Source organism: Brachionichthys hirsutus, chromosome 16 (assembly GCF_040956055.1).
Source record: "Brachionichthys hirsutus isolate HB-005 chromosome 16, CSIRO-AGI_Bhir_v1, whole genome shotgun sequence".
In the NCBI taxonomy this organism is placed as follows: domain Eukaryota; kingdom Metazoa; phylum Chordata; class Actinopteri; order Lophiiformes; family Brachionichthyidae; genus Brachionichthys; species Brachionichthys hirsutus.
In genome coordinates, this window is record NC_090912.1 from 7,240,709 (window position 1) to 7,264,370 (window position 23,662).

The window sequence follows — 23,662 nt, forward strand, 5'->3', positions numbered from 1 at the left end:
AGCAAAATTTGCAATCTCAGAGTTTAAGTTCTATATTTGAACTCTTTAAAATTCAGTTCAGGTTCGAAATTTTGAGGCTTTAATTTTGAAAAAATATTGACACGCATCCGTTTTGTGGGTTAACGCGTGCTTGACGCTGCTGTCTGTGGCAAGCAGAGAGGGGGAGAAGGGTTGACTCAGGATGGGAGGGTCGACGAACGTGCACGAGCTCCATAAAGAAACGAGCACGCGTTTGCCGAGGGCTGAAGGATTCCTTCAAATTCAATTATGTATTAACAATATTCAGTGAACAAAGCCAACACATTAAGGAATACTGAACTCTGTATTGTATTATTAGTATTGTATGTATTATTTACTTGAATAAGTTTGATTATTGATCGATGGAGTAGTGTGGTTTTCTTAACCTGATCAATTGAAAGGATTTATGTTATAATAACAGCAATAATCTATCCATATATTTTTACAACTATACAATTGAATATGCAATGTTTGTAACTTAAGTAGTAAACTGATCAAACGGAAAAATTCAGCAACATGGCAATAACAATAGCAGCACTCTGCAGTCAGGAGATTAATAATCTGCTGGCGGTGACTATTGAAAGTCATTTGAACTTTTGTTTTTTCCACCTTGTGCTGACATGTTGACCCCGGCTACATATGGCACTCAGGATCAGCACCGGACAGCTCCATAGGCTACATATGGAGCTGTTCAGTGCTGATCCTGAAAGGGCCGTCTTTTCCGCGGCATTGACTTGGGGAATGTTCTTTATCTTGCCCACTTCGGTTGTTTTTTTTGGTTTGCTCATGTCCATGACAAGACAAGGTGGTGGCTTTTTGGTTTTGCTTTGATTTTGTATCGATTATCTTTGTTCCTGCGTGATGATTGCATTTGAATGGAACTTTTCCACATTATTAGATGTGTTAATTTATTCCCATCACAAACTTTGGTTCATACTTATGATTTTTCTCATTTACAGTATGGCTTTATCTCTAACAATTTTCAAGTTACAACCTTTTCAAAAAGTGATATCAAAACCGAATACTTTATTGTAATTACTGTGGCAGCTAAAAAGTTAAATAAAAGATTAAATAGTTATTTAACAGCATGTTAAGGAGTAGTTACATTTATTTTACATTAAATGATATTACATTTAGTTACATTTTTTACTGTGTTAAGGTTTATATTTGGCTTTTGGAGGGCAAACATAATGCTAATGTAAAATGAGTTTGACACCCCTGATCTAGGCAGAGTAGCATCGATGTGAACGAGACAAAGAGAAAACAGAGAAAATTAGATTGGAACAAGTTTATATGGTTGTGGCGCCAAATGTTTATCTTGATAATCAAGTTTCCAAATTTAGGACAATATTAATTACATTTTTTAACCAAAACCAAAATGTTTTAACCAAAACAGGTGAATCAAAAATATTTAAATGAGCCACACCCATTCCAGGTATAGTTGAATAACTCATTCTGAAATATACCCAAAGCACAACACAACATCATCAGCACCAAACTACAACCCCATTATAAACGGTCATGGTGAGTGTTAGTGTTGTGTATAACTTTGTTACACAGCACTCTCTAGTGGGCGTGTTCTGGACAAGCAGGCAGTGTAAACGTACTAAACACATCAAAATCACACCTGAAAAAAAGAAAACATAGAAAATGTAGATTTTAGTTTGGAAACATTTCACCATGGGGTTAGAGAGGGCAAACGGAGGGGATTTGTTCATGAGTTAGGCTAAACTGAGCTGTGGTTATTACTACTTTCATTCATTCTTTATTGATTTCGAGCAAATGTGTCTAAAAAAAAGTAGTTTGACATTTGGGAAGGTTGATACCGCTTTTACATCAGCACTGTAAATATGTTGCTGGAGCCCCCTGCTGGTTATCTTAGCCAAACTTAGACTGGAAACTGGGTCCAAAGGTAACAAACTCCTCTGTCTTGTGCTGTTAAAGAACTCTGTTGACCACATTATATCTCATTTGCTTGTTCTGTACATTAAACTAAATGCAAAAGCAACACGTGCCAAGCTGTCTCTCACAGCGGAGGGCAATAGCAAAGAAGGAAAGACTTGAACTGTTAAATGTTATGTTAAAAGTGGACCTGAAAGCAAGATTGACGAAGTATCATCAATATATTTTATTTAATCCCACCTCAATGCCTGAGAGATGAGCACCGCATACTTTTGGCACATCCTTATACAACAAGTGGAGCAGTTTACTGTGGCGACCACACATGTTCAGCGGGGATTCTTTTTTTTTTAATTATCTGTATCAATACAAATTAATGATTTGTTTGATAAATCGGAGTGGAAAAATATCAACATTCTACGTCCGATTGGAAGTTTCCTCTTGCAAATATGAGTCATCAACAAGTTTTCCTGAGATAATGTGCAACGAATTTCAAACCTGATAGATAATTAGCCCCACAAACACAATCCCAGGACCGACATTTTCCTCCTCTGCCACCGTATGCCATTTTTGATTATCCAGTGGAACGAAAGGCCAGCTCCTGACTTGACGCTCCCAACAACAACATGGGATAATAATATAATACCATTTATCACAAACTCTTGTAATGAACGGAAATGCTGACTTGCACCATAATAAAATCCTCAACAGTTGGCATCACTGCTATTTCTTCCCCATGTAGATATTTTTAGCCTACCAAAAAATTCCGCTTCATCCTGTGACCAATGCAACGACGTCACTACGGCAATTCCTACTTCTTGGCCAGGAGCACGGATTTCGTTGAGTCTCCTCTTTCTGGAGTCCAGGGAAGTTACTGGTCCCCTCCAAGATTTGTCATAACTCAAAGCAAATTTATTTCCCAAAATGTCAAACTATTGTCAGTATTTTTTTCTTTTACCTTGCCATTCCTGGGAAGTCCATTGAGGTAGGCTTACATAAGAACTTTCAGCTAACAGCTGGGTATAAGAATTAGCATTTGGAACTTCCTTTATGCCGTAGAGGTCAGGGCTCAACTCCGTTTTACCTTCACATCCATCCCACTGTCACACTTTTGCAAAAATAAATCACATATTTTGAAAATTTACACAGAAAAATAAATCGGTTTCTAAGCTGCAGAAGAAATGCCTAAACACATCCGTCATTATTCGTTATTTTGTGGTCATTCAGCTTTAAAAAAATATTCCCTCCCTGCTCTGAAGACTCTGACCTTTGAACCCTGACCTCTGCCTCCATCACAGTGATCATTTCATGTTGTCAACTGCCAGGATGGAAGATACGACTAAGATGAATGTCCTTGTCAGTTACATAGCAGGGCTGCTTTTAGTTCCAGTTGCTTCAGGAAAGTTTTACTTTGTACTTTACAAGGAAGTCCACGATTCTGTTAAGTAAAGATGTGACATCCGACATGCGGTTTTAATGTTAATCCATATCAAAAAGGTTTGGATGACGACCCAAACACGATGGCTTTGTTAGCACCCACAAGAAGGCTATACTCAAAAAAAACGGCATCTGAAAGCGCATGGAATCGACTTTCCGCAATGAAACGCTCAAGATTTTACAACACAGACCGGCGACTCTTGTTTCCACTTTGCCCATTTTATTCACATACAAGGGAGACGGTATCTGACTGTTTCCAGTCTCAGGATTTCAAATCATTTATTCCGCACGACCCAAATCCGAGCCAAGTCCACTGTGGCCGTTCAAGGGAGAGAGGAGGAAGTGTACGGTATTTTTTTTTTTTAACAAAGCTGAGTGATCAGTGGCTTATTCTCATTTCTTCACTTGTGTCCTTAAGCTGCCTTATCAAACAATGACCCTTCCCTTCTTTTATCCACCTCATCCCCAGTCCCTAAATGCACCTCCCCACATTCTCTTGAGGAAAAACCAAAAACCCATTCAAACACTATTCACCTCTCCTTTCACCTCAATAATTCAGGCATTCCGACAAAAGCAGTGTCGGCTTCCGCCAGATCTCATCTGTTCTGACTTCCCTCCGCTCAAGTTATTGCACTTTCCTCAGTTCTTGCGGTACCGATTCTTTGGCTTCTCACCGCAGCCAGTAGCTTCGCAGGCGGAGAGGCCGGGCTGCTTGCCAGGGTTGACGCTGCTGAGGAGGGAAGGCAGCTCATTGGTGATTGCCTTCTCAATCTTGTCCAGCAGACAGCCTCCGATGTAGGAGCACTGAGAAGATAGGGGCTTGAAGTTGGTGATTGGGTTGATGCCAAAGAAGTCGCGGTAAGCGTCACGGTTGGGCAGGTCGAACTTGCTGACGTTGGTCTTGGCAAGAATGGATTTGAAGATGTAGAACTTGTCTGGGTCTTCCAGAATCTCCTGGAAGACTAGCTCCGGGTCACTGAAGAAGCTCATCTTCTCTTTGAAGGTCTGCACGTAGCGGTCTACCAGTAGGCCGTGGATGCGCACGCGGATGCCATGCTGGCGGATGAAGGCTATTTTGTTCTCCATACGATTTTCAATCACCTGGTTCAGGTCTTCCAGGAGGGAGATCTCCTCTCGCTTGAAGAGCTCGCGGCTCGTGTCTGGCGCATAGTCGTAAGGCCAGAAGGAGCTGACATAGACACGGGGGGGTTCCGTCACATTGATGAGGGGAGCCAAGCTCCAAAACAGAGCTCCGTATACTCTCATTAAGTCCTGGGTGGCCAGGTTGTCAGCCTTGTTTAGGATAATACGGATCTGGGATTCACGTCCCTTCAGTTGGCGGAATAGCGTCTCCAGCTCGAGGCCAACGTCCAGTTTGGTCGGATCAAACACCACGAATATCAGGTCTGCGCGATCAATGAACCACTGGCAAACATCATTGAAAGGGTAGCCTGGATGAAAGAAGAGGTGCGTAAAACCATCTTTCTTTGTAAATCTGAAAAGGGCACAGAAAATGTTCCGTTTTTTACCTCTCTCCTGCTGCTTCCGGTTCTCAATGATTCCCGGCGTATCCACAAATGTTACACGCTCCAGCATCTTGTGGGGCATTTCAATACCGATCAGTTTCTCCAGGAAGTTTTGGCCAAACTTCTCCAGAGGAGAGAAGGATCGGGAACTGTCCGCCGCCATAACGATGCCCTCAACAGAGCGGATCTTCTCCCCGTGCGTGATGACAGTGAACTCAGAGGTAGTAGGTTCAGCTCCTAAAGACAAAGTGATGGAAAACGTGAGGATGAAAGGAGAAATATACACACACTGAGGATGTGGGAAAATCTGGAATGACTGAGCGATTTTCCAAGCACACAAAATAGCTTTCTTTCACGACACACTTCCATCCACCTAGAAATAATTAGAACTCCTTTAGATGAATTGAATTCTGGTAGAAAGAGTAATGACGGGATTTTAGAGTTTCTTTGTCTTTTATAAGGCAGACGTTCACAATGTTAAACGTGTATTGATCATTTAGAAAGAATATCTGTGTGAGATACCTGTGTACAGCTGATAGGGGCTTTCGTGCATGCCCAGGAGGTAATTGATCATAGTGGATTTCCCCACACTCCAGGGTCCCAGGAACAGCACCATGGGCTTGGAGGTAATCTCTCCATCTGTTGATTAAGGAGAGATGATAGCAAAATCTCATACGAATAGCAAAATGGTGATAACCTCTAAAGTTCATCCCAAATGAAAGATGAATAATGATTAAATAGCCAGTTTACTGTGTGAGAAACTGACAGATGAGCGTTGCTCCAGTTTCCATTTCATTTTTTATCTTTTTTTTTGTTCCTCATGATGTTATATTTGAATAAAAACAACAATCCATCTTAAATGTATCCTGGGCTTGTCTTTGGGATGAACTGGCTCAAATCAGAGAGACGCCAAGAAACGTGGAATTCAATGTTACGCTCAATCAAAAAAACAAAAGACACCTAAAGATAAGCAGAAAGTTGTGTCGAAGCTGTTAGGCTTGTTTAATAGCATACATTCTAAAGGCAAAGGTTTTGACCCATGTCTCAGAGAGGGATGGCACGAGGATATGCGATTGAACAGGACAAGGCTTTCAGAGCAAGAAGCTGCCATTTGTGCTGTGAGTGGACATGGTGACAGGGTGCTGGGACACAGGAAGGGTCTCTAGGCTAATGGTCCAAACCTGGGTCGATTCAACAGAAGATTAGGATACATATATATAAAAGAGACAATACATCTTCTTAAAAGAACAGGAAAAAAGTTATATATAGATGTAATATCAAAGAAAAAACCGCCATTCCTGATGCTACTTCTGGTCAAACCCTGCAAAACTAGTTGCAGTTCACTGCTAACCATAAACTGGCCACCCTTTCAGTGTCCCCTCCTCATGCCTGAGCATTCTGCTCCAGCCAGCTGCACATGCAACCCCATCCATATTTTTGCACCCTATCTGCACAACTTAACGCTCAGTCTCTTTGTGAAATGATGTAAATAGTGAGTTGCAAGATTGTATCTTCTGTAAAATGTGTGTTTTTTTCTTTTCATTTCTTCCCTTTTAATTCTTTAACATGGAATTTGTGCCTGGGTTGGGGATTTCAACTAGATTTGAGTTGGCATCGTCTGCAGAGCTGCTGCTGCTGCTGCGCTGCTTTTTGTGAGTTGAATCCTTGTATCCCATGAATCACTTGGAATCACACCTCAGCCAGTAAATTCAGGACGGATGTGAGCCGAAGTGAAGCAAGCTTCAAAGTTGCGACCCACAGAAAGCGCCGCTGCATTTATATTGACCCACAAAAGGTTGTGAGGACAAAGGAAGGGGCTGAGCACTTCAAGCAGTGCCATGCACAGGTAAGCCCCGCCCACACCCACCTGTGGCTGAGTCCCCCAGGGTTCGTCCGGGGTAAGCTGTTAGATGAAGGGAATGTAGGGGGTTGGAGATGGGGATGGACAGGAAAGGTTTGAGCACAGAGGAGTGAAGGGAGCAGGAGGAGAGTGAGGAATGCGGGCTTCCAGAAGTATCAGGGAGTGGATTAACAACATGGAGGAATGGGTGGAATCTGTCATCCAATATTTGACCCTAGTGTGTCAAACACGATGTACCTTTGCAGCTAGATAAAATGCTATCTGTGTAGTTTTTTTTATTTTTTTTATCTCGTTTACAAAATGACAGGACTAAATGCCCCAGCTGAAAGGCCACAAGAGGGCAATATTTGGTTAATTGCAGGGAAGAAGCATTTGTTCCTGAAACATTCAGTGTTGCACCCACTGTGCAGAAACAGCGCAAAAGCATTTATAGAACAAATAGGCTTATCATTAAAATATCGGGGGAAATATAGAGCAGAAGAAAAGGGGAAGAAATTCTTTAAGGAACAGTGAATGGATTGATTCAGAGACCCTTTTCCTGGAGCAACATTATTTTAGAAATTCAACGGTTTTGAGTTACAATTAATGAATAATATTTATCATGCTATTAAGAGTTGGAAATACAAATGAAAAATATTATACACCACGGGCTCACATAGCAGTGAGTCCGAGAACTCAGAGACACATAACAGGCGCTATGATGTCAAAGAACTGAACAATCCGTCTGATATGTGTTGGTTGATTGGGTGATGATAGACAGTATGTGATAATGTGACTACCAACAAGCTAAAAAAATCACCAAAGCAACTCATTAAAACAAAAAACCCACACATCAGAGCAAAGTGCAGACGCAGCGGAGGCCTCTGTGATACCTGAGATCTCGTGCTGCCTCAGCTCATTGTACTTGTAGGCCTGCTCCATCGGCTTGATGGCTGTGTGGTAGATCTTCCGCAACCTCTCAATGGCCGCTGGAGGTCAAGAGAGAGAGAGAAGAGGACGATAGAAAGAAGATGCTTATATTAGCTGGGGAACAACAACAACTGCCAAAATCATTACTGTTGTCACAAGGTAATGATTTGGAAGAAGTTCCAATCTGAAAATCAGTCAACTTTAGAATTTAGAGTGGAAAAAAAGAAAAAAGAAAACACCTTAATATTAGAGAAACTTTATTTTTCAAACTGCTTTGGCGGCAGCAATCATTTCAACACCCATCAGATTCATTATGTGACCCCTGGGTCAACTTCACTGGGTTATAGTTTTTGAGCCTCACCTGCATAATCTCTGGCTTTCTCCTCTGTTGCGAGTCGCAGCGTGTCGTCAATGTGAGATCTGTCTCTGAGGACGGTGGTGACATTTTCTTCCTCTTCTTCTGTAAAAACATGACAAAAGAGGGTTAAATCTTTCAGAATACGTCTTCAGTGTCTGATAAACAAGGAATGGATGGCAGCCACATGGGTGATAAAGACAATGAGATCATTTTATAGTAAACACCCCCCCCCCCCCCCCAAAAAAAAAATCCTATTTTACCAGACCAATGTTATATTTGATCTTGACCAGAAAAAATATCATAAGGGGAAAAATTAAGTTCTTAATCAATATATATTTTCAGGAAGCATAGAGCAAAATATATTAAACTATATTATTAACTTCTACTGTAGGTAAAACAGTTTTTTGTTTGAGATTCCATCATTGCATATAAATCACTTTGGTGATTTTGCAAGTGTCGTACATTTTTCCACCCAGAGACATTTCCTCTCACGGGTGTGTCGTATCCACTTCTGTACACACTGGCTTGCTTGTTAGACAGCTGTTACCACAATCAGTTCTTAATTTAGACCATAAACAGACAAAGGCTCTTGTTTGGTATCACCATGGTGTGCATGACAACAGCAGAGATAAGAGCAGCAGAGAGAAACCTCCCCAGGTCCAACGGAGCAGGAGGAGAACTGGACTGAGAGCCCCCGTCCTGCTTCAGATATGACCTACGGTACTTATACGATCGTGGTGACGTACAAAGGCAACCAGACACTTTCCTTTCATGTATGTATGTTATTAACGCTGCGAGCAGCTGCAGTGATAATTACATTGCAACTATTAAGTTGTAAATAAGACTCCAATGACAAAATCTTGATATTGATTTGTTTTTTTTGTACAAAGACATTATTATAATACTCCATGTCTTCACACCCAGTAATTATAGAGCTATTGAAAACAAAAGCCATAGCGTGCTGATGCAGTGAAGTGCAGGTTCATGGAAATTGTAAGGGTTTTTTTTAGCGTCCCAATATCAACAGGTGACCAAATGAAACGTCGCCTTCTAGTCACTACTAGATGTTATATTCACATAAAAAAGGTTCTGCCTCATTAAAAACAATCAATATATCTATGTCTCAAATCTCAGCATCACGCTCCTATAAATACGACTTACCGGTAATTTCAATAATGACAACAACAAAAACAAATATTATTTTGCATGATTTCAAATGTAAACGCTGGTAGGGAGTGATGTTTCTAACTTTGTAGCCTGGAGTCAGTAAGATTATATTAAAACTAAACCCATGGATAATGTTTCCTCTATATTAGTACTTTACCAATGTTTGCATTTAAGTAATTTATATGCAATATTACAAATACCATAATCTATGTAACCATCTTGCCAACTGCTTGCTTACATGTATCACAGCTTGTGTATATAAATATATGTTACCATATTTCTGGTTTATATATACTGTAAATTAATTTTTAAGATTTAAGATACTTTATTAATCCCCAGTGGGGGAATATGCGTAATCTCCATACTCCGAGAGGGCAGCGCCAGGATGGCATCCTGCACCCTAACCTGAGTACAGGGAACAGCCATGCAGCCAAAGACGCCTGGTCTTTCTGGCACTCGGAATAAAAACTCATCACATTGCTTTGGCTCTAACTGCCTGCATCAAATGACAAGCAAAATCAGATGATAGTCTGCGTCCTCACAAGCCTGACACAGCAGCATGAATTGACTTTGGTGTCAGAGCATTAGTATATGTAATAACTGACGGTTCATTTTAATAGAAAGGACTGTAGAAAACCTATTTTAAAATCCTGAATCAATCACATCATTCTATAAAAAAATAAGAAAATCTCCCCACAGCAAGCAATTTAATGCCATTAACTACATGCACAGGCAAACAGAGTTTTCTGACCATAAAAGTCCTCCTGCAATGTCACTTTGGATGACTTGCACTTGATTTGAGACCCAACCAGTTGCTCCTGTAACGGCAATGAGCCACACTGCTGGTTAAGGAGCGCTGCAGCAATGTTGATTCTCCCTGAGTCAACCCGCTAAAAATAAGGCTGCGTCATTTTCTCCCAACACGGTGCAATAGAGGTGATGCCAAAAGGTCGGGCGGTGAAAATGAAGTGAGGCTGGGAGCGATGCTGCGAAGCTGCGAAGCTAAAGATGTACTCATAGCTGTAAATCAGGACCTGGTCGATGAGTGTTAATAATTAAGTGTGTAAGAGGCTACATGTTTTCAGTAGCTAATGCTCAAGGAGGTTCAGTAGCGACTTCAACATTGAATGGAGGAATGAAATAGTTTTTACTCAGGAAAATTACATTTCCACCCGTCAAAATGCACTTTGACTATTTGAGATGTTAATTTAAGATATCGGTCAAACCATTTTTGGCACGTGCAAATTACACTTTGACTATTTAAAAACTGATTCACGTGTTTAATTTGACATTTGACAGTGAGAATAGAAATTACAGGCATTAGCCATTGGATTTCTACATGTCAAGTCGCAAAGATTTTTTAAATATCTCAATTAAATTCTAGAATAAAAGGATTGCAAAGATTAACATGCTATGATGATGTCATGGCAATGAAAAATTATGGTGGCATATCCAGATAAATTTTTCTTAACTTCTACGGACACCACATGAAAGCTTAGCAACATATTGATGTCGGTGCTTGAGTCAAATGTCTCTCACTGACTGTAACCTAACATGTAGCCCCTCCCCTACATATGCAGTTTATTATAGCATATTGTAGGGGGACATCATGAGTTGTCCATGCCTGGGTATTTTTAGTATGTTTGGGATCATATTGGCCAAATGTAAAATAAACAAACAAACAAACAAGAAACTAGCATGCGGATTTTTCATCCGGACATAGATTTCATCCACCCAACAAGCATTTCCAGATATACAGGCTTTTTTTAGGATTGATCAAATATAAATACCATTAATTGCAACCTGTACATTTTTTAATTATGTTGATATTTTATATGTTCAGATTTTAATCGACTGTTTTTACATCAGACAAAAACGCAGCTCAAGCTTCTGCAACTTGACTCACCGCTCAAGGGAGTCGTGTTTCTCAACGCGAGCCTCTTGAGTGGACCTTAACTACTGTGAACACGTTAACACCTCCCAATTCAGTCGATGCCTGAAGGAAGGCCTGCAACGACCAGCGAGGTAGAGATGCCTGAGGAAGACAGGCGTTGCATCAGTGCTCAAAATTAACCCTGCAGGCGCCGGGGGGGGGGGAGCTGAACCCTGGACATCAGCACACGGGACCAAGTGTCTTTACTGAGTCCGTTGCCACACAACCCTCCCACAGTTTGGAGAAACATTCTGACAGCATCAGTGGATCCAGAAAGAATGTTGGTGGTTTAAATCCTACCACGGCCCCAAGGGCCGGATAAGTCATGCCTCAACTTTAGAGCTGTGTGTGGAAGCTATTCAGTCATCAGGAAGAATGCCGCTCAACTGTAAGTGTGAAACTATGTTGCTCAAGTTTAAAGATCACATTTAGTTTGGGAAAAGATTTAAATTTCACAATTACATTCGGATGCAACCCAACTTTATATGATAAAGTGAGCCTCATTATCACAGCAGAAAATACAAGACGACATTCTCAAGCACATTTCTCTACTGGCTCCCATTGCAAAGACATATTCAAGAATTTCACAATTATATTTGACCCTTGGCTGAAATTTGAACACCAGAGCTCAAGATCCATTCATCAGTTTTTCCGTAATCCTGCTAACAAACAAACAGACAGACGGCGTCAAAAACACAACCTCATAAGGTAAAAATCAGAGCATTACTATCAGTATAAGTAGAATCGGTAGTCACAAGTTCTTTTTCTCCACCTCTTGACTTCCATATTGTTCTTTTCTTCCTGCCGTAGTCAAAGCGACGTAGCTTTGACTACGGCAGGTAGATCCTTAACGTTGAACAACCAACTACAAACATGCTCTTTCAGCTTCATGCATTGTCTACCCTGACTTTCTAAGATTTTGTAAACTGTGCTTCCAAAGGTGCAACATAAATAAAGTTGTAGTTACATAGATAATATACCTACGTGCGATAAACTTATGTTTTGTGACATCACACGGAGGACAGACAGTGGAGGTAAATTAAAGTCAAGGGGAAAGGCCTGGACCCCCCCCCCCCCCCCCCCCCCCCCAAGTCAGAGGATTTGTCCTGAGCCTGAGATAAATCCCTAAGGGTGGAGGCCCCACTGGAAAGATCCACGTCGATCCATCAGTTTCAGTAAAATTTTCACATTTCTTAAATAACCCCACGGTTTATAAAATGCCAAAAGGATTTAAATTGCATTAACATATGTACCAATTCCGTAAGTCACATTAGAAGTGCATATGCATTTCACTGAGAACAAAGCCTAATGAATGCTCTATAAGCCAGCAAACAGGCAAATAATTCCTCCTCTAGCGCGGGTTAGAGGTGTGACGGCAGTCAGCGTGGCATTGGCTAGAACACGGTGAGAAGAGGCCACAGATGGCAACAGGTGGCGCAGGCCGTGAAGCCAGTTCGCCACATCGGTCAAAAATAGACCCACAATGGGTCAGAGGATGGACAGAGGAGTGGGCAGAGTGACTTCCACTTATTTTAAGGCTTTGGCTGTGGGTCAGCGTGGAGACACAGGCCTCTGCATCTCTTAGGGTTGTGAGAGACCAGAACCACTTTCAGACATTAGATTTGATGATTTACACAAGTGCTACTTCATGTAATGTGCTGTAAATCAGACAAATCTTCTGACTCCAAATGATGAGATACATAATACAGATCGAAACTAACAAAGACATTGCTAACTTCAGGTGTTTCAACGGCCCTGGCAGAGCATTTTATGCCAGAAATGGTCACTGACAACTAGGAATAAAGTTGTGTGGTCGGATCAAGGAAAGGTCCGGTGACAAAGGCACCTTCTACTGAGGCGTTGATCTGGCGCCTCTATCCCTGCTCTGCTTTCAGGAAGCTAACAAAGGACACCAGTTGTCCTTGGTCATGGGCGCTGGTCTTGAGGAGTATGACTGGTGTGTGCCGTTCTACTACTAGCAGTTCAGGGATGTCCCAGACACGTGGCATGCGATCAGAGGGGATCACATGGAGACAATGGGTGCCTTTAAATTTCAAAGCCTGACTTGCGTTGACTGTATTGAGAATAATTAGTGTTGCTACTCAGGGGTGAAGAAACACTGAAGAGAATTATGTATTTTAATGTTTAAAAAGAAATTCCCTTATTGCGCCACAGTAATTGTGCTAAAGGCATTTAGCAACCTTCTGAAATGCCACACAAATCAGACATACGATACCAGTCAGTAAACTTAGCTTTAATCCTTGGTTGATCATCTAGTTTTATTAACACAAAACTTAGTCTATGGTTACTTATATTATTATTTCTAATAATCCCAACAGTTACCATAGAAACACATATTTGGCCCTACATGACAGACCGGTCAAATTTAGTCAGTCGGTAACAAACGCTGACCGATTTATACCATGACCTGTCGCTGCTCTATGTTTTTTGCATTAACAATGGAAGCTCATTAGCTGTTGGAGGTAAATGCCTGTGCCTCAGTCTCCATATTATCTTGAAACACAGATGCATGACAGAAAACACTTTAAAACATCACCACGCCGGAGTCATATTCTCCAAATGCAGCTGCCAGCAGCCGAATTTCTTGCAGAACAGCGCCTAGATCTACTAAATCATCGTGTTAGGATAGAACCTTAGTATGGGGCATTGCTCTTTCTGTCCCTCACTGCAGCAGTTGAGATCCTGACAGTGAACCAGTCAATAACATAGAAAGTCACACACTGAGCAGCAAGATTATGAACATCATTACTGTCAATATCGTGCAGGTATTGGAATCAAAGGTCTTGCATGCTGCAAAAATAAATCTTTTTTAATTCACACATATTCATTTTTTTTGTAGATGTTACACCTGGATGGGAGTTCAAAAATGGATCAATGAGGCCATGCGTTGCAGTCGAAACCCGGCCCTTGCTGCCTGGAGAATGCATGTCCCTACAAGGCCAACTGCTGGGAATAAATTGTGATTGTGACAGTGCAGAGTGACAGCAGCTGTGCAGCATGTCCAAAGGGAAGCATACAGTAGGTTGGGAGGGGTGAGGAGTCAAAAGGGAAGGGGAGTGAACCGCAGGGAGGGAGGGAGGAACTCTACTGATCAGTGTTGGGTTTCAGGAGGCTTTCCAATCTTAGACACCTGACAGCAGCCAGGAATATGAAGGCCTGGGCCCAAGCCGTGGAGCCGAACGCCACCCCAAGGGCGGACAAGGGTGACAGACAAGGGTAATGACAACCGCTCCGGTCCAAATCCAGACACCAGCCCGCAGTTTTCAGAAAGGGTAATCAGGCAAAAGCTGCTGTTACATTAAACCATGACATCTGGAATATTTAATGTTAAGAGTGCCAATAATCCCTGTAATTTGTGAAGCTATGGAATAAATGTGGTCCTCGTTCAATCAAGTCTTCCAAACCACGTTTTGGAGAATAAAATCTGACAATGAAGCAAAGGGATCCCATCAAAGCATGCAGGAGCACATCTCCATGCAAGCTCCCATTTGTGGCTGCTCTCTCCTTGGACAGACTAAGACTGTCCATCAGCTGGTGCCATGCTTTAGGACAGCTGACATGCGGTCAGTCCACAGAAGACTCTGAGCTTCAGTTTGGATAATCCTCAACCGCTCGCCTTTGGAAAGCCACCAAAATGCATGAGGCATTTGTTCATGCGTCAAAAGTATTAGTTGTTGGAATTCTGTGTTTTTAATTTCAATGATTAGAAAGCAATAATAAATATACGAGCGGCTTGAGTCTTTTTTTACTGCCCGTCAACAGTTTAATTATAATCTGTGACAGGTTTTAAAGCGTCATGAGAGGTGGCGAGGACAGAACAATTCTGCCTGTGTTCTCGGCTTAGAGTTATTTTCAACCGAACTGGACCCAAAAGAGTCTACGTATACAACCCGACTATGTACATGTGGCAGCTAATTCCGGCTCTCTATGAAAGCCTCACACCTTTGAAAGAGTCACCATAAAATCCAGCCATCAGAGAATCAAACAGTCATTCGACTGAGCATCCACTGGTTCAACCATCAGCGACCCTCAAGCCCACAGTGCACCATCCTACAGAACAGAACCACGATCCATCGGATGGCTGTACAAAATGCTTACCATAAGACTTACCTGCTGTGGCCTGCAAAAGCAGCAAGGAGAGGAAACAGCTGATCAAGACTGCGCCCTTCATGATGGCTGCCAGGAGAACTCTGGTAGCCGCGCAGACTATATATACCAAGGCAAGAAGGTCAAAGGGCATGCAGAGGGAAGAGGCGGGGTACAGAGAGGGCCAGCTGGTGGAGGGGCTGGTTTAAGGGCGTTTGCGGTCTTAGAGCATGCCACCGGGAATCTGAGCTTGCAATCAATTAGAGAAGACGGTGATTGGGCTCAGACGTGGACGATGGTTCAGTCCAGAATCACTCAACTTCACAGCATGTCTGGGGGGAAAGTACATTGGGACTTAAAAGGCAAACTGGTATCAAATCAGGAGGATGACCCAGAGAAGGTTAGTATGAAAGGAAGTAATAGTTTGTCCTTTCTTGCCCAGGGATGTTCCCCAGTTTTATCAGAAGACTGGTACATGAAACAACAAACATTACCCCCACCAAGAAGACTATATGATTGTTGGTTTCTTAGCAGTTTAACTCCCCCCAAAAAACAAACACAGATTTGCAGGAAAGTTTGCCGAAATTTATATCCATCAAAATTACAATCTTTGAGGTGCTACATGAAGAACTCCAAAATTAAAAATGGTTGGGAGTTTATCTCTGTCAGCGCTGAATACTAACTGTCCTAAATGAACAGCTTCAGAACTCTTGCATTCCTTCATAGCTGATTTAACCATTCATCAGAATCAATAGGACATTTCAGATCCTGAAATTACCAAAAAATGTTCTAGCTGATCTTTTCTTGGCCCCTGCTTTAGAAAAATATTGTAAATGTCGGAAACTACACATTTTGAAAAGTAGCCCGACACTCTGAAACACGAAAGGCATCAATCCATACATTTGTATACGGTTTATCCCAAAATGTCAGACGACAGTATTTTAGAACGGCATTTAGTTGATCCAAAATAAATTAAAAGGATTGTGACATTCTATAAATTTAATATGAAAACAAACAATAAAGCAAATTCATTTAGCATGAAACTGGCTCAACTCTAAAGAATCTTACTCGTGTTGGAGTGTAGCGTTAAATACATGCATTAAAAAGGAAGATGCAGCTTTAATGTCATCACTGGAAATATATAAACAATATAAATTCAGCAATGCAATTTAAAAACTTCCATTTGACAGAGACGCATTTGTGCAAAACTGTATAATTAATTAATTGGATGAATGGTTTTTAGAAATACTGCGATCATGAATCATATCCACTCCAACAACTACTTTTGCCCCGCAAAAGTATTTATTGGAATATTTTATTTTTACCATCCTACCAGTAACTTTCTACATTTTGTGTAGAAAAACTGCTTCAAAAGTTTCAGCAAACTGCCAGCATGAGGAACATTTCTCTTTATTCAACTCTTTAATCATGAAAGGTTTTCCCAGTCAATTTAACTTACATTGTATTTAGGTCAAAAATTACCCACCGGCATGTAAAACAGCAGAAAAATATTTTTTTTCTACTTTATATATGATTAAGCAGGGGGCTTTTCTTTCCGCCTGCATTTGACCCATCGCTGAGGAGCTCCCTGGAAACCCACTGGAGTTTAGCATCAAGCTCGAGGATGCTTCGACACGCACCTGTCAGAGGATCCAATAACCTTCTGTTAAATTGACGGCCTCCTGAGACACGCTCGCTTGTTGCTCTCTAGAGTGCTTTGTAACAAGCGTTGAATAGCAGCGGCCCACGTTTATCAGCAGTCATTGCACATTCCTGCAGCACATTAAAAATTCAAAGGCCGAGCCTCTGTGGACACAAAACCCAGTTATTTCTGAATGAACGCAGGGGTGGTTGGACCCGGAGCTTGGATGGAATAAAAATGTGTTTCGGGGATTCAAAGCGGCGACGCCTACTATGTCTCGCGTATATTTTTATTTTCCAGACAAGGTGGTCGGGCTAAATTTAGCGGCGAGTTGCTGAACAAGATGAGAGGGGCTTTAAAGCCCTGGCCTCCCGAGCAGGAATAAACACTTCAGTTGGATGACAGGCAACCAGAGATGTGCAGCATTATAATAAATGTCAATAGTGCAGAACCAGTTATTCTGAAGAAACAAGCCACACACACAAAGTGTAAAAAACAAAGTACAAACTTTATTATTCTGTCTTTACAAAGGCACAGGCCTCTTTATCCCCAAAACAGTTCTTAAAAAACAAAAATAGCTTCTCGGTGACCATACGCACTGACTGGTCTGACGACAAAAGAAATAAAAAAAATAAAAAGGTACAGAGAACAGACAAAAGGACAAGGAGAGGAGGAAAATATGGAGGGAGACAAGAGATATGAAAAGATAAGCAGACAGCATGAAAGACTTTAAAAAAAAGAAACTACAAAGGGGGGAAAAGGACGAGATGGACTGGACATGGAGGGAAGGGGGTGTACACAGCTGTGCGGTTTTTACTCAGAACCTCAAGAGCTTTCGCTGAGGAGATGCCCCTCTACACAAAAGAAAGAGGCAGACTCCAGCATATTACAGTAAGTGCTTCGTAATCTTGTCCCTACTTAATTAACCCCAGGCCCACCCGACTCCTCTGACAATCTGATATGTCCGTTTAACGTTTTGCTAGCGCACCGTAAAAAAAAAAGCAGAAGGAAATAAACCGGAAATAAACGGCAGGAACCGAGGAAAAGCCGAGGGCTCTGTGAAAAGGAGGGATGCTAATGACGCTTTCAGCATCCAGGAGCTCCCTTGCTCTGGTGGCAAGTACTGTGAAAACATCCCATGATTTAATGTGACAGGCGCGCCACCCGCTTCATTGAAGCTGCCACCCGTGTCCCATCAAAGGGGCATTTTTCCACAACTTGAACTCTAACAGTTGCATTCAGCTGAACCGATGCAGGGGCTTCAAATTGTTTTGTCGCTAAACGCAATTTGCAAAAAATAGTGACGTGTCAAACTAGAAAAGGTTCAACTCTCGAAAAGCAGCCTGATATGAAAACGAGTAAAACAAAATGGAATGTTGAGAATTGCGGATGAATTTTCCTGCACATCCTGGTTTTTACTGGCGCACGCTAAATGATTCCAAATCTGAAGGGAGGGGAAATGCGAGGAGTGCTTTAATGTAATTCCTATTACCAAACATAAATTACAGATAATATATTGTCTGCCACGCCCCCAAGTGTTTCCACCGGCCAACCTAATGGCCAGATCAAGTGTACAGGTCTGCCTCTCAGACCCCGGGGGGCGGTTTAAGGCTGGCTTCACGGTGCCTCCCTGCACCCGCAGGCGTTTAGTAAGGCAAGCCGCTGCCGCTCTCAGCCGCATGTCTTAGTGTTTGCCTGCAGGAGAGAGAGCACGGCCTTGAAGCAGAAATGCGAACGGCGTGGCGAAAAGCGCACGACACTGCAAGCGACGCGTGCGTGGAAACCAAGTCACATTCAATCGATTTCACTCGACATTTTTCGGTTTTCGTCAGATTTTGACAGACGTCCCCGACATTCAGACGAGAAGCTGCACGTCACTTACGGGCTGAACGAAACCAGCCCTGGGAGAACTAAGTCAGTCGTATTTGAACATGTGAATGCTGCGTGCCTCGATTCCGAAGGCGGAAGCGGTGCTCCTCCAGACTGCCAGAGTCCACACAGACCGGTGGGAATCCCACAGACCGGCTTCTTTAACAAGCCAAGCGCTTCCATATTTTCATATTCATGAGAGGCGGGTATCAAGAAATGTCAAAGCACTGATTACTTTTTTTTTTTTGGTCAGGCCATGAGTAAAACAGATAACGCGCCAAATACACACGTGGGACCACTGGAAACCCAGCCCAGTGACAATGCCGACTGACACACAAAGACAGCGGCGTTCTGAACCACCTAGCCCGTTGTCTTATTCCAAACGGCCACTGCTGACCTTTTCTATTCTATACGGAAATGAGTCGTGCTTGTGAGCGTGCACGTGGGCTGGAGACGGCAGACGCAGGAGCAGCTGCACGTGTGAGTGTTTACCTGTAAACCTGCGATGAGACGACATGAACGAGTGTGTACCGAAAAGAAAAAGAAAAGAGAAACGAGTGCTTCAATCTGCCTCCCGGCTCTATTTAACGTTCGCTGAACAAGAGTGCTGTGGGTTTGTCACCTTCTGCCGCCCTGGGCCTTTTGTGTGTGTGTGTGTGTGTGTGTGTGTGTGTGTGTGCTTGCTGTGTGGGACACGCGAGCTGTCAGGGCTGAACTCAGGGCAGTGAACAGTCGTCAGGCCCGTCGCTATTTGAGGCCGTGTCTGAGCCTGCCGCATCGGAGAGGACGCGACCTGAGGTGACGATGACCGCCCTGCGCTGCTCTTCCTCGCCGGCGCAACCCTTCCCCTGGGTGCCCTCGATGTGCTGGATTGCCTGGAGGATAAAAAAATAAAGGGAGGTGAGTGACGGGCAGCGCCCCCTAGCGTTCGGATCAGAAAACAGCTCCAGTTTATCGAGGACTCACTTGAACGATGGTGTCCAGGTTCTGTCGAGATGTGGACACTGTATTAATGACCGATGCTGGGCCCATGGTTACCACGGTGACATGGTGGGGCAAGGGAGGCTGGACAGGGGCAGGGACGATGACTGTGGCATGGTGTGTAGGTGCAGGCGGGGTTAAAGCCTGTCAAGAGGGATGAATTATTGTTAGAGTCGTGCCATCAATACGCTGAGGCAATTAAAATGTACAGCATGAACCCAAGCGTGAATATATTTATACACACTAACCCCTGTAGTACTGGGAGTACAGCTGGGCTACATAGTAATACTATTCAGCCCGGGTGTATGGAGTATATCAGCAATCTAGATTGTCTCTATCCTCGTGTTTTAGGAAAGTGCTTCGGGATCATAACATTATGTTCTCGGGAAGTCGCGACGCGCCACACGACTGATCTGGAATGCATCAGCCCCCTTTGGCTCCGAGCACCCAGCTGCCTCTAGCAGACGCCGATTGATTTAGCATCGTGTTCAGATCGGCTTGGCCTGCAAAAGCCAGGCAGGAAAGGAGCTGCTCATTTTACACGCTGTAAATGTGTCTCGGTTGTTGACAGCTCCAACTATGGACGAGGATGAAGCTCTCATGTCATCAGCAGCAGAGAGCAGTTCAGGTGTGCGTTTAAACACCGACTGACTGACAACCTACAGGCAGGAAGGCAGGGGGGGGGGGGCTTTAAGTCCAGAAATGTTTTGAGCAAAGACATATTTTACTTCCAAATCGATGTGCTTTTTGGTTAAAAATATTTAACCGTCTGTGTCCCTGTGATATCTCAGGGACAGTTCCTGCATGGACTCTAGGTAGCAGGTAACATCTGGCCAGGCAGTAGAATGTGTGGAGAATGTGTAATTAAATAAATATCTGCATCCTGGATTTAGTACTTTAAATGTATCGATGGATTCCACCGTTGGTGCGTGAGGAGTCAGATTCCTGTTTCCAACCTGTGGGCTGTGGGCCGGTGTGAGCTCCAGCTGCTTGTGCTGCTGCACATGAACAAGGCTCTGTGTTTGGGCTTGCTGATCTTGGACCAGCAAGGCGATCGCCTTCAGTTTCTCTGGGTACAACTCGGCATCCAGGGAACGCATCTGCCACACAGGACGGGGGGGTAACAGTGGGAGTTAGCAGCTGAACAGCTCTCGTTTAAAATGCACCACACTCGTTTGGTCCCCACCTGATCTTCCAGCATCATCCTGATGGAGCGCTCTTTCTCCAGCTGCTGCCTCAACTCAATCATCTCCCTCCTCAAATCCTCAGTCTTTTCCTCCTCCAGGATGTCCGGTGAGCCGATCCCTTCATCTTTCTCCTCTGCGCGCCTCCTTTTGGGGGAGGAGCCACTTAACTCCTAGGGAGAGAGCGCACGCGGAAACGGAACATCGGCTTTAGGCGCCAGAACCCTGGCGGCGCCTCCGTGTGCAGCGTTTCTTACTTGTATGATTCGTTTGAGCTGATTGTTCTGCTGCAGCAGCCGCGTCTTCTCCTGCTCCAAGGTGAAGATGTACTCGGCCGTTTGCTGCAGGATGGCAGCCTGGGAGAAGAGAAGAAGAGGGATGTTAACTCGATGCTGAATTCACACCCTCAGAGCCCCCCCCCCCGGTTTCCCATCGCTGTCTGTGACCCACCTTGCTAAGCTTCTCTCCATCGCTGTGCGGGATGAGCGTTTTAAGCGACTGGAATCCAGCGTTGATGCTCTGCATGCGCCGACGCTCGTTGCTGTTGGCGATTTCTCTGCGGATTCGCCTCTCTTGGTCCCGTGCCGTTTCTGGGTTCAGGGGAATGTTGGCCAGGCTAGAGGGGAAAGCAAAGGGCGAGAGGATCGCCATTAGTTCAGCGTCAACAGCAATGCCTGAATATTTTGATGGTTTTAAAATGTCCATAATGCATAATTTGCAATCCACATTGGGATTATTAAAAAAAAAAAAGGCTTTCAAAGTGAGGATGTCATGGAAACAGTGCCGTTATTCCAGGAGCACGCTGGGTAAATCCTCAGAGATGTAAGATGAGCAGTATTTAAGACTATTACAGAATACACTTTTTATTATAATTCACTTGCGGGGGGGGGGGTCTGAACTTCCTCTAACATCCTCTGTATCTCTGGTACCCTCTGCAGCCAAGCTCTTATCTGTACTGACTCAGCTGCCTCAGTGCAAACACCGGGAACAATTGTGCAGACACAGACGCACACAAACACTGCAGCAAACACATCCGCTTGCCAAAACGCGACCAACCGGGCCCGGACTTCACAATATTCTAACAAACACAAACCGCCACAGGAGGAAGGCCAGGTCGCCAATATAGAACAGAAGTTCAAGACCTTGAGCTAAAGCGACCAGTAGATGAGTAATTAAGGGCTACAATTATTCTGAAATTAATGCTAATTGGATTTTTATTCCCCCCCAAGCGGGAAAAGAAACTGATATGGCAGCTGGACAATTAGATGTCTCAATTTAACTTTTTTTTTACAATGAACATTAAATTGTTGTTGGCAAAACAATTAAATGTGTTATAACACCTTACAGATGAGATATAGCAGCATTGTAATAAGGTTCAGCTACTGTCCATTCATTAGTTATAAAAGTAACACGACTAAGAATGAACTGAATTGTATATTTATGTTTTTTTTTTCTGTCTCATAATAAGAATGTCTGCGATCGATCCGACTTCCAACGATGAATGAAAAATATAGAGGCCGGATTAAAAGCACTACATTTCCCGGACTGCCCACGTCACGACCAGCAGGCACAGTACGATGGCGTATCCCTCCGCGTCCCTCTTCAAACGCGGCCGCGGAGTCTTGTAAACCCCTCCGCGCCATACCCCCCCCTAATAACAGCACTTTTAATTCCAGATTGTCTGTTACGCACAACAATCAACCCCAGTGGATTCTAATTATTTACAGGTAGCCAAACCCCCGCCGGCACGCCCCCCCCCCCCCCCTCCACGCTGCGAGCAGACTTCCCGTCTCGTCCGCCATTATAACAATGCGGCAGGCAGCATGGCGCAGCTGCGTAAAGAAACCACGCAGTCGATCCGATTACGCGAACCAGACACAGGAACGCGTAAAAACCAAAACTGTCGAGGGGGGGGGGCGATTTTAACAACAGTTCCACATTTCTTTACGTAACAAGTAATCGATAACAGTGCGCCACCAGACAGGAAACGAACGCCAGATCCGCTCCATCACAAGCATGGCCGCAGCGCGCACAATAACTCCAGAGCGAGCTCGGCTGACCCCCCCCCCCCACGGCGTGTGCGGCAAAAAATAGACCCCTTCCAGATTAAATGGCGAGTCGCATGTGGCACCTTCACCCGCATTATGAGCGCCACGGCCGCGCGTAACTGACATCAAGGGTTAATGTGAGGATAAAAGAGAGATGCGCCTCGGAACGAGGCAGCAGCGTGGCGTGCGCGTAACCACGTGGGTTATGTTTGTTCGCCCTAAAATACATACATTTCGAAGTAAATGGCGAAATTGCATCGCGTGGGTGACGCGCGGACCGCGGCGGCGCCTTAACGCAACCCAAACGCAATTTAATCTGGTAATTAACGCGCCCATGCAGTTTCCCGTGCGTGGGTCGTGTACACAATAACAGATCAAGCGTGTTGCCTTCAGCGCGGTAGCTAAAGTGCGCGTCCCCCCCAAACTGGTGTCTAAAGACAATTAAACGCGCAACACGCTGGATGAGGCGCGCGCGTAATCTTTACATACCTGCAAAGACCTCCGATCACTTCCTTCTCCGTTTTCCTGAAATGCTGCAAGGAGGGCACCTTCTGAGCGGGTACCATGAAGTACTCCATGCCCCCCCCCCTTCCCCCCCCTCAAAGATCGGGGACCGTATAATAAAACACAAACCCTGTGATCCGACGCACGACGCGTGCGTGTTTTGTAGTTCAGAGTTGTAACGTTACGCGACTCCCAGCTGATGGAGTTCCCTCGTGTGTG

At 43.8% G+C, this 23,662-nt stretch overlaps 2 protein-coding genes across 3 annotated transcripts; both read right to left on the bottom strand.

The window, feature by feature from the left end:
- Positions 1–3,554: 3,554 nt before the first annotated feature.
- On the bottom strand, positions 3,555–15,301 carry srl (sarcalumenin). Of its 2 annotated transcripts, XM_068749574.1 has the most exons (7): positions 15,240–15,301; positions 8,012–8,110; positions 7,614–7,709; positions 6,748–6,783; positions 5,403–5,519; positions 4,884–5,117; positions 3,555–4,805 (listed from the first exon to the last, which is right to left on the bottom strand). In XM_068749574.1, exons 1-7 carry the CDS (start codon positions 15,298–15,300, stop codon positions 3,994–3,996), a joined length of 1,455 nt encoding a protein of 484 aa, XP_068605675.1. In that variant the 5' UTR covers position 15,301; the 3' UTR covers positions 3,555–3,993. The 2 variants fall into 2 exon arrangements, with proteins under 2 accessions (XP_068605675.1, XP_068605676.1); XM_068749575.1 differs by lacking the exon at positions 6,748–6,783.
- Positions 15,302–19,442: 4,141 nt separating this feature from the next.
- Positions 19,443–23,517, bottom strand: tfap4 (transcription factor AP-4 (activating enhancer binding protein 4)). The gene is made up of 7 exons (XM_068750201.1): positions 23,429–23,517; positions 21,342–21,507; positions 21,149–21,247; positions 20,894–21,064; positions 20,664–20,807; positions 19,693–19,851; positions 19,443–19,601 (listed from the first exon to the last, which is right to left on the bottom strand). Exons 1-7 carry the CDS (start codon positions 23,515–23,517, stop codon positions 19,443–19,445), a joined length of 987 nt encoding a protein of 328 aa, XP_068606302.1.
- Between the last annotated feature and the right edge of the window lie 145 nt (positions 23,518–23,662).

What these genes read in the sequence shown, in the direction of transcription:
- srl (XM_068749574.1), bottom strand. Translation starts at nt 15,300, where the DNA reads ATGAAGGGCGCAGTCTTGATCAGCTGTTTCCTCTCCTTGCTGCTTTTG. An exon ending in GAAAGCCAGAGATTATGCAG is followed by an intron (nt 7,710 to 8,011) that starts GTGAGGCTCAAA and finishes CTTGACCTCCAG; the next exon opens with CGGCCATTGAGAGGTTGCGG. An exon ending in CCCCTATCAGCTGTACACAG is followed by an intron (nt 5,118 to 5,402) that starts GTATCTCACACA and finishes CTTTGTCTTTAG; the next exon opens with GAGCTGAACCTACTACCTCT.
- tfap4 (XM_068750201.1), bottom strand. Translation starts at nt 23,517, where the DNA reads ATGGAGTACTTCATGGTACCCGCTCAGAAGGTGCCCTCCTTGCAGCAT. An exon ending in CACCGGCCCACAGCCCACAG is followed by an intron (nt 19,852 to 20,663) that starts GTTGGAAACAGG and finishes CCCTCTTGACAG; the next exon opens with GCTTTAACCCCGCCTGCACC. An exon ending in ACCTGGACACCATCGTTCAA is followed by an intron (nt 19,602 to 19,692) that starts GTGAGTCCTCGA and finishes TTTATCCTCCAG; the next exon opens with GCAATCCAGCACATCGAGGG.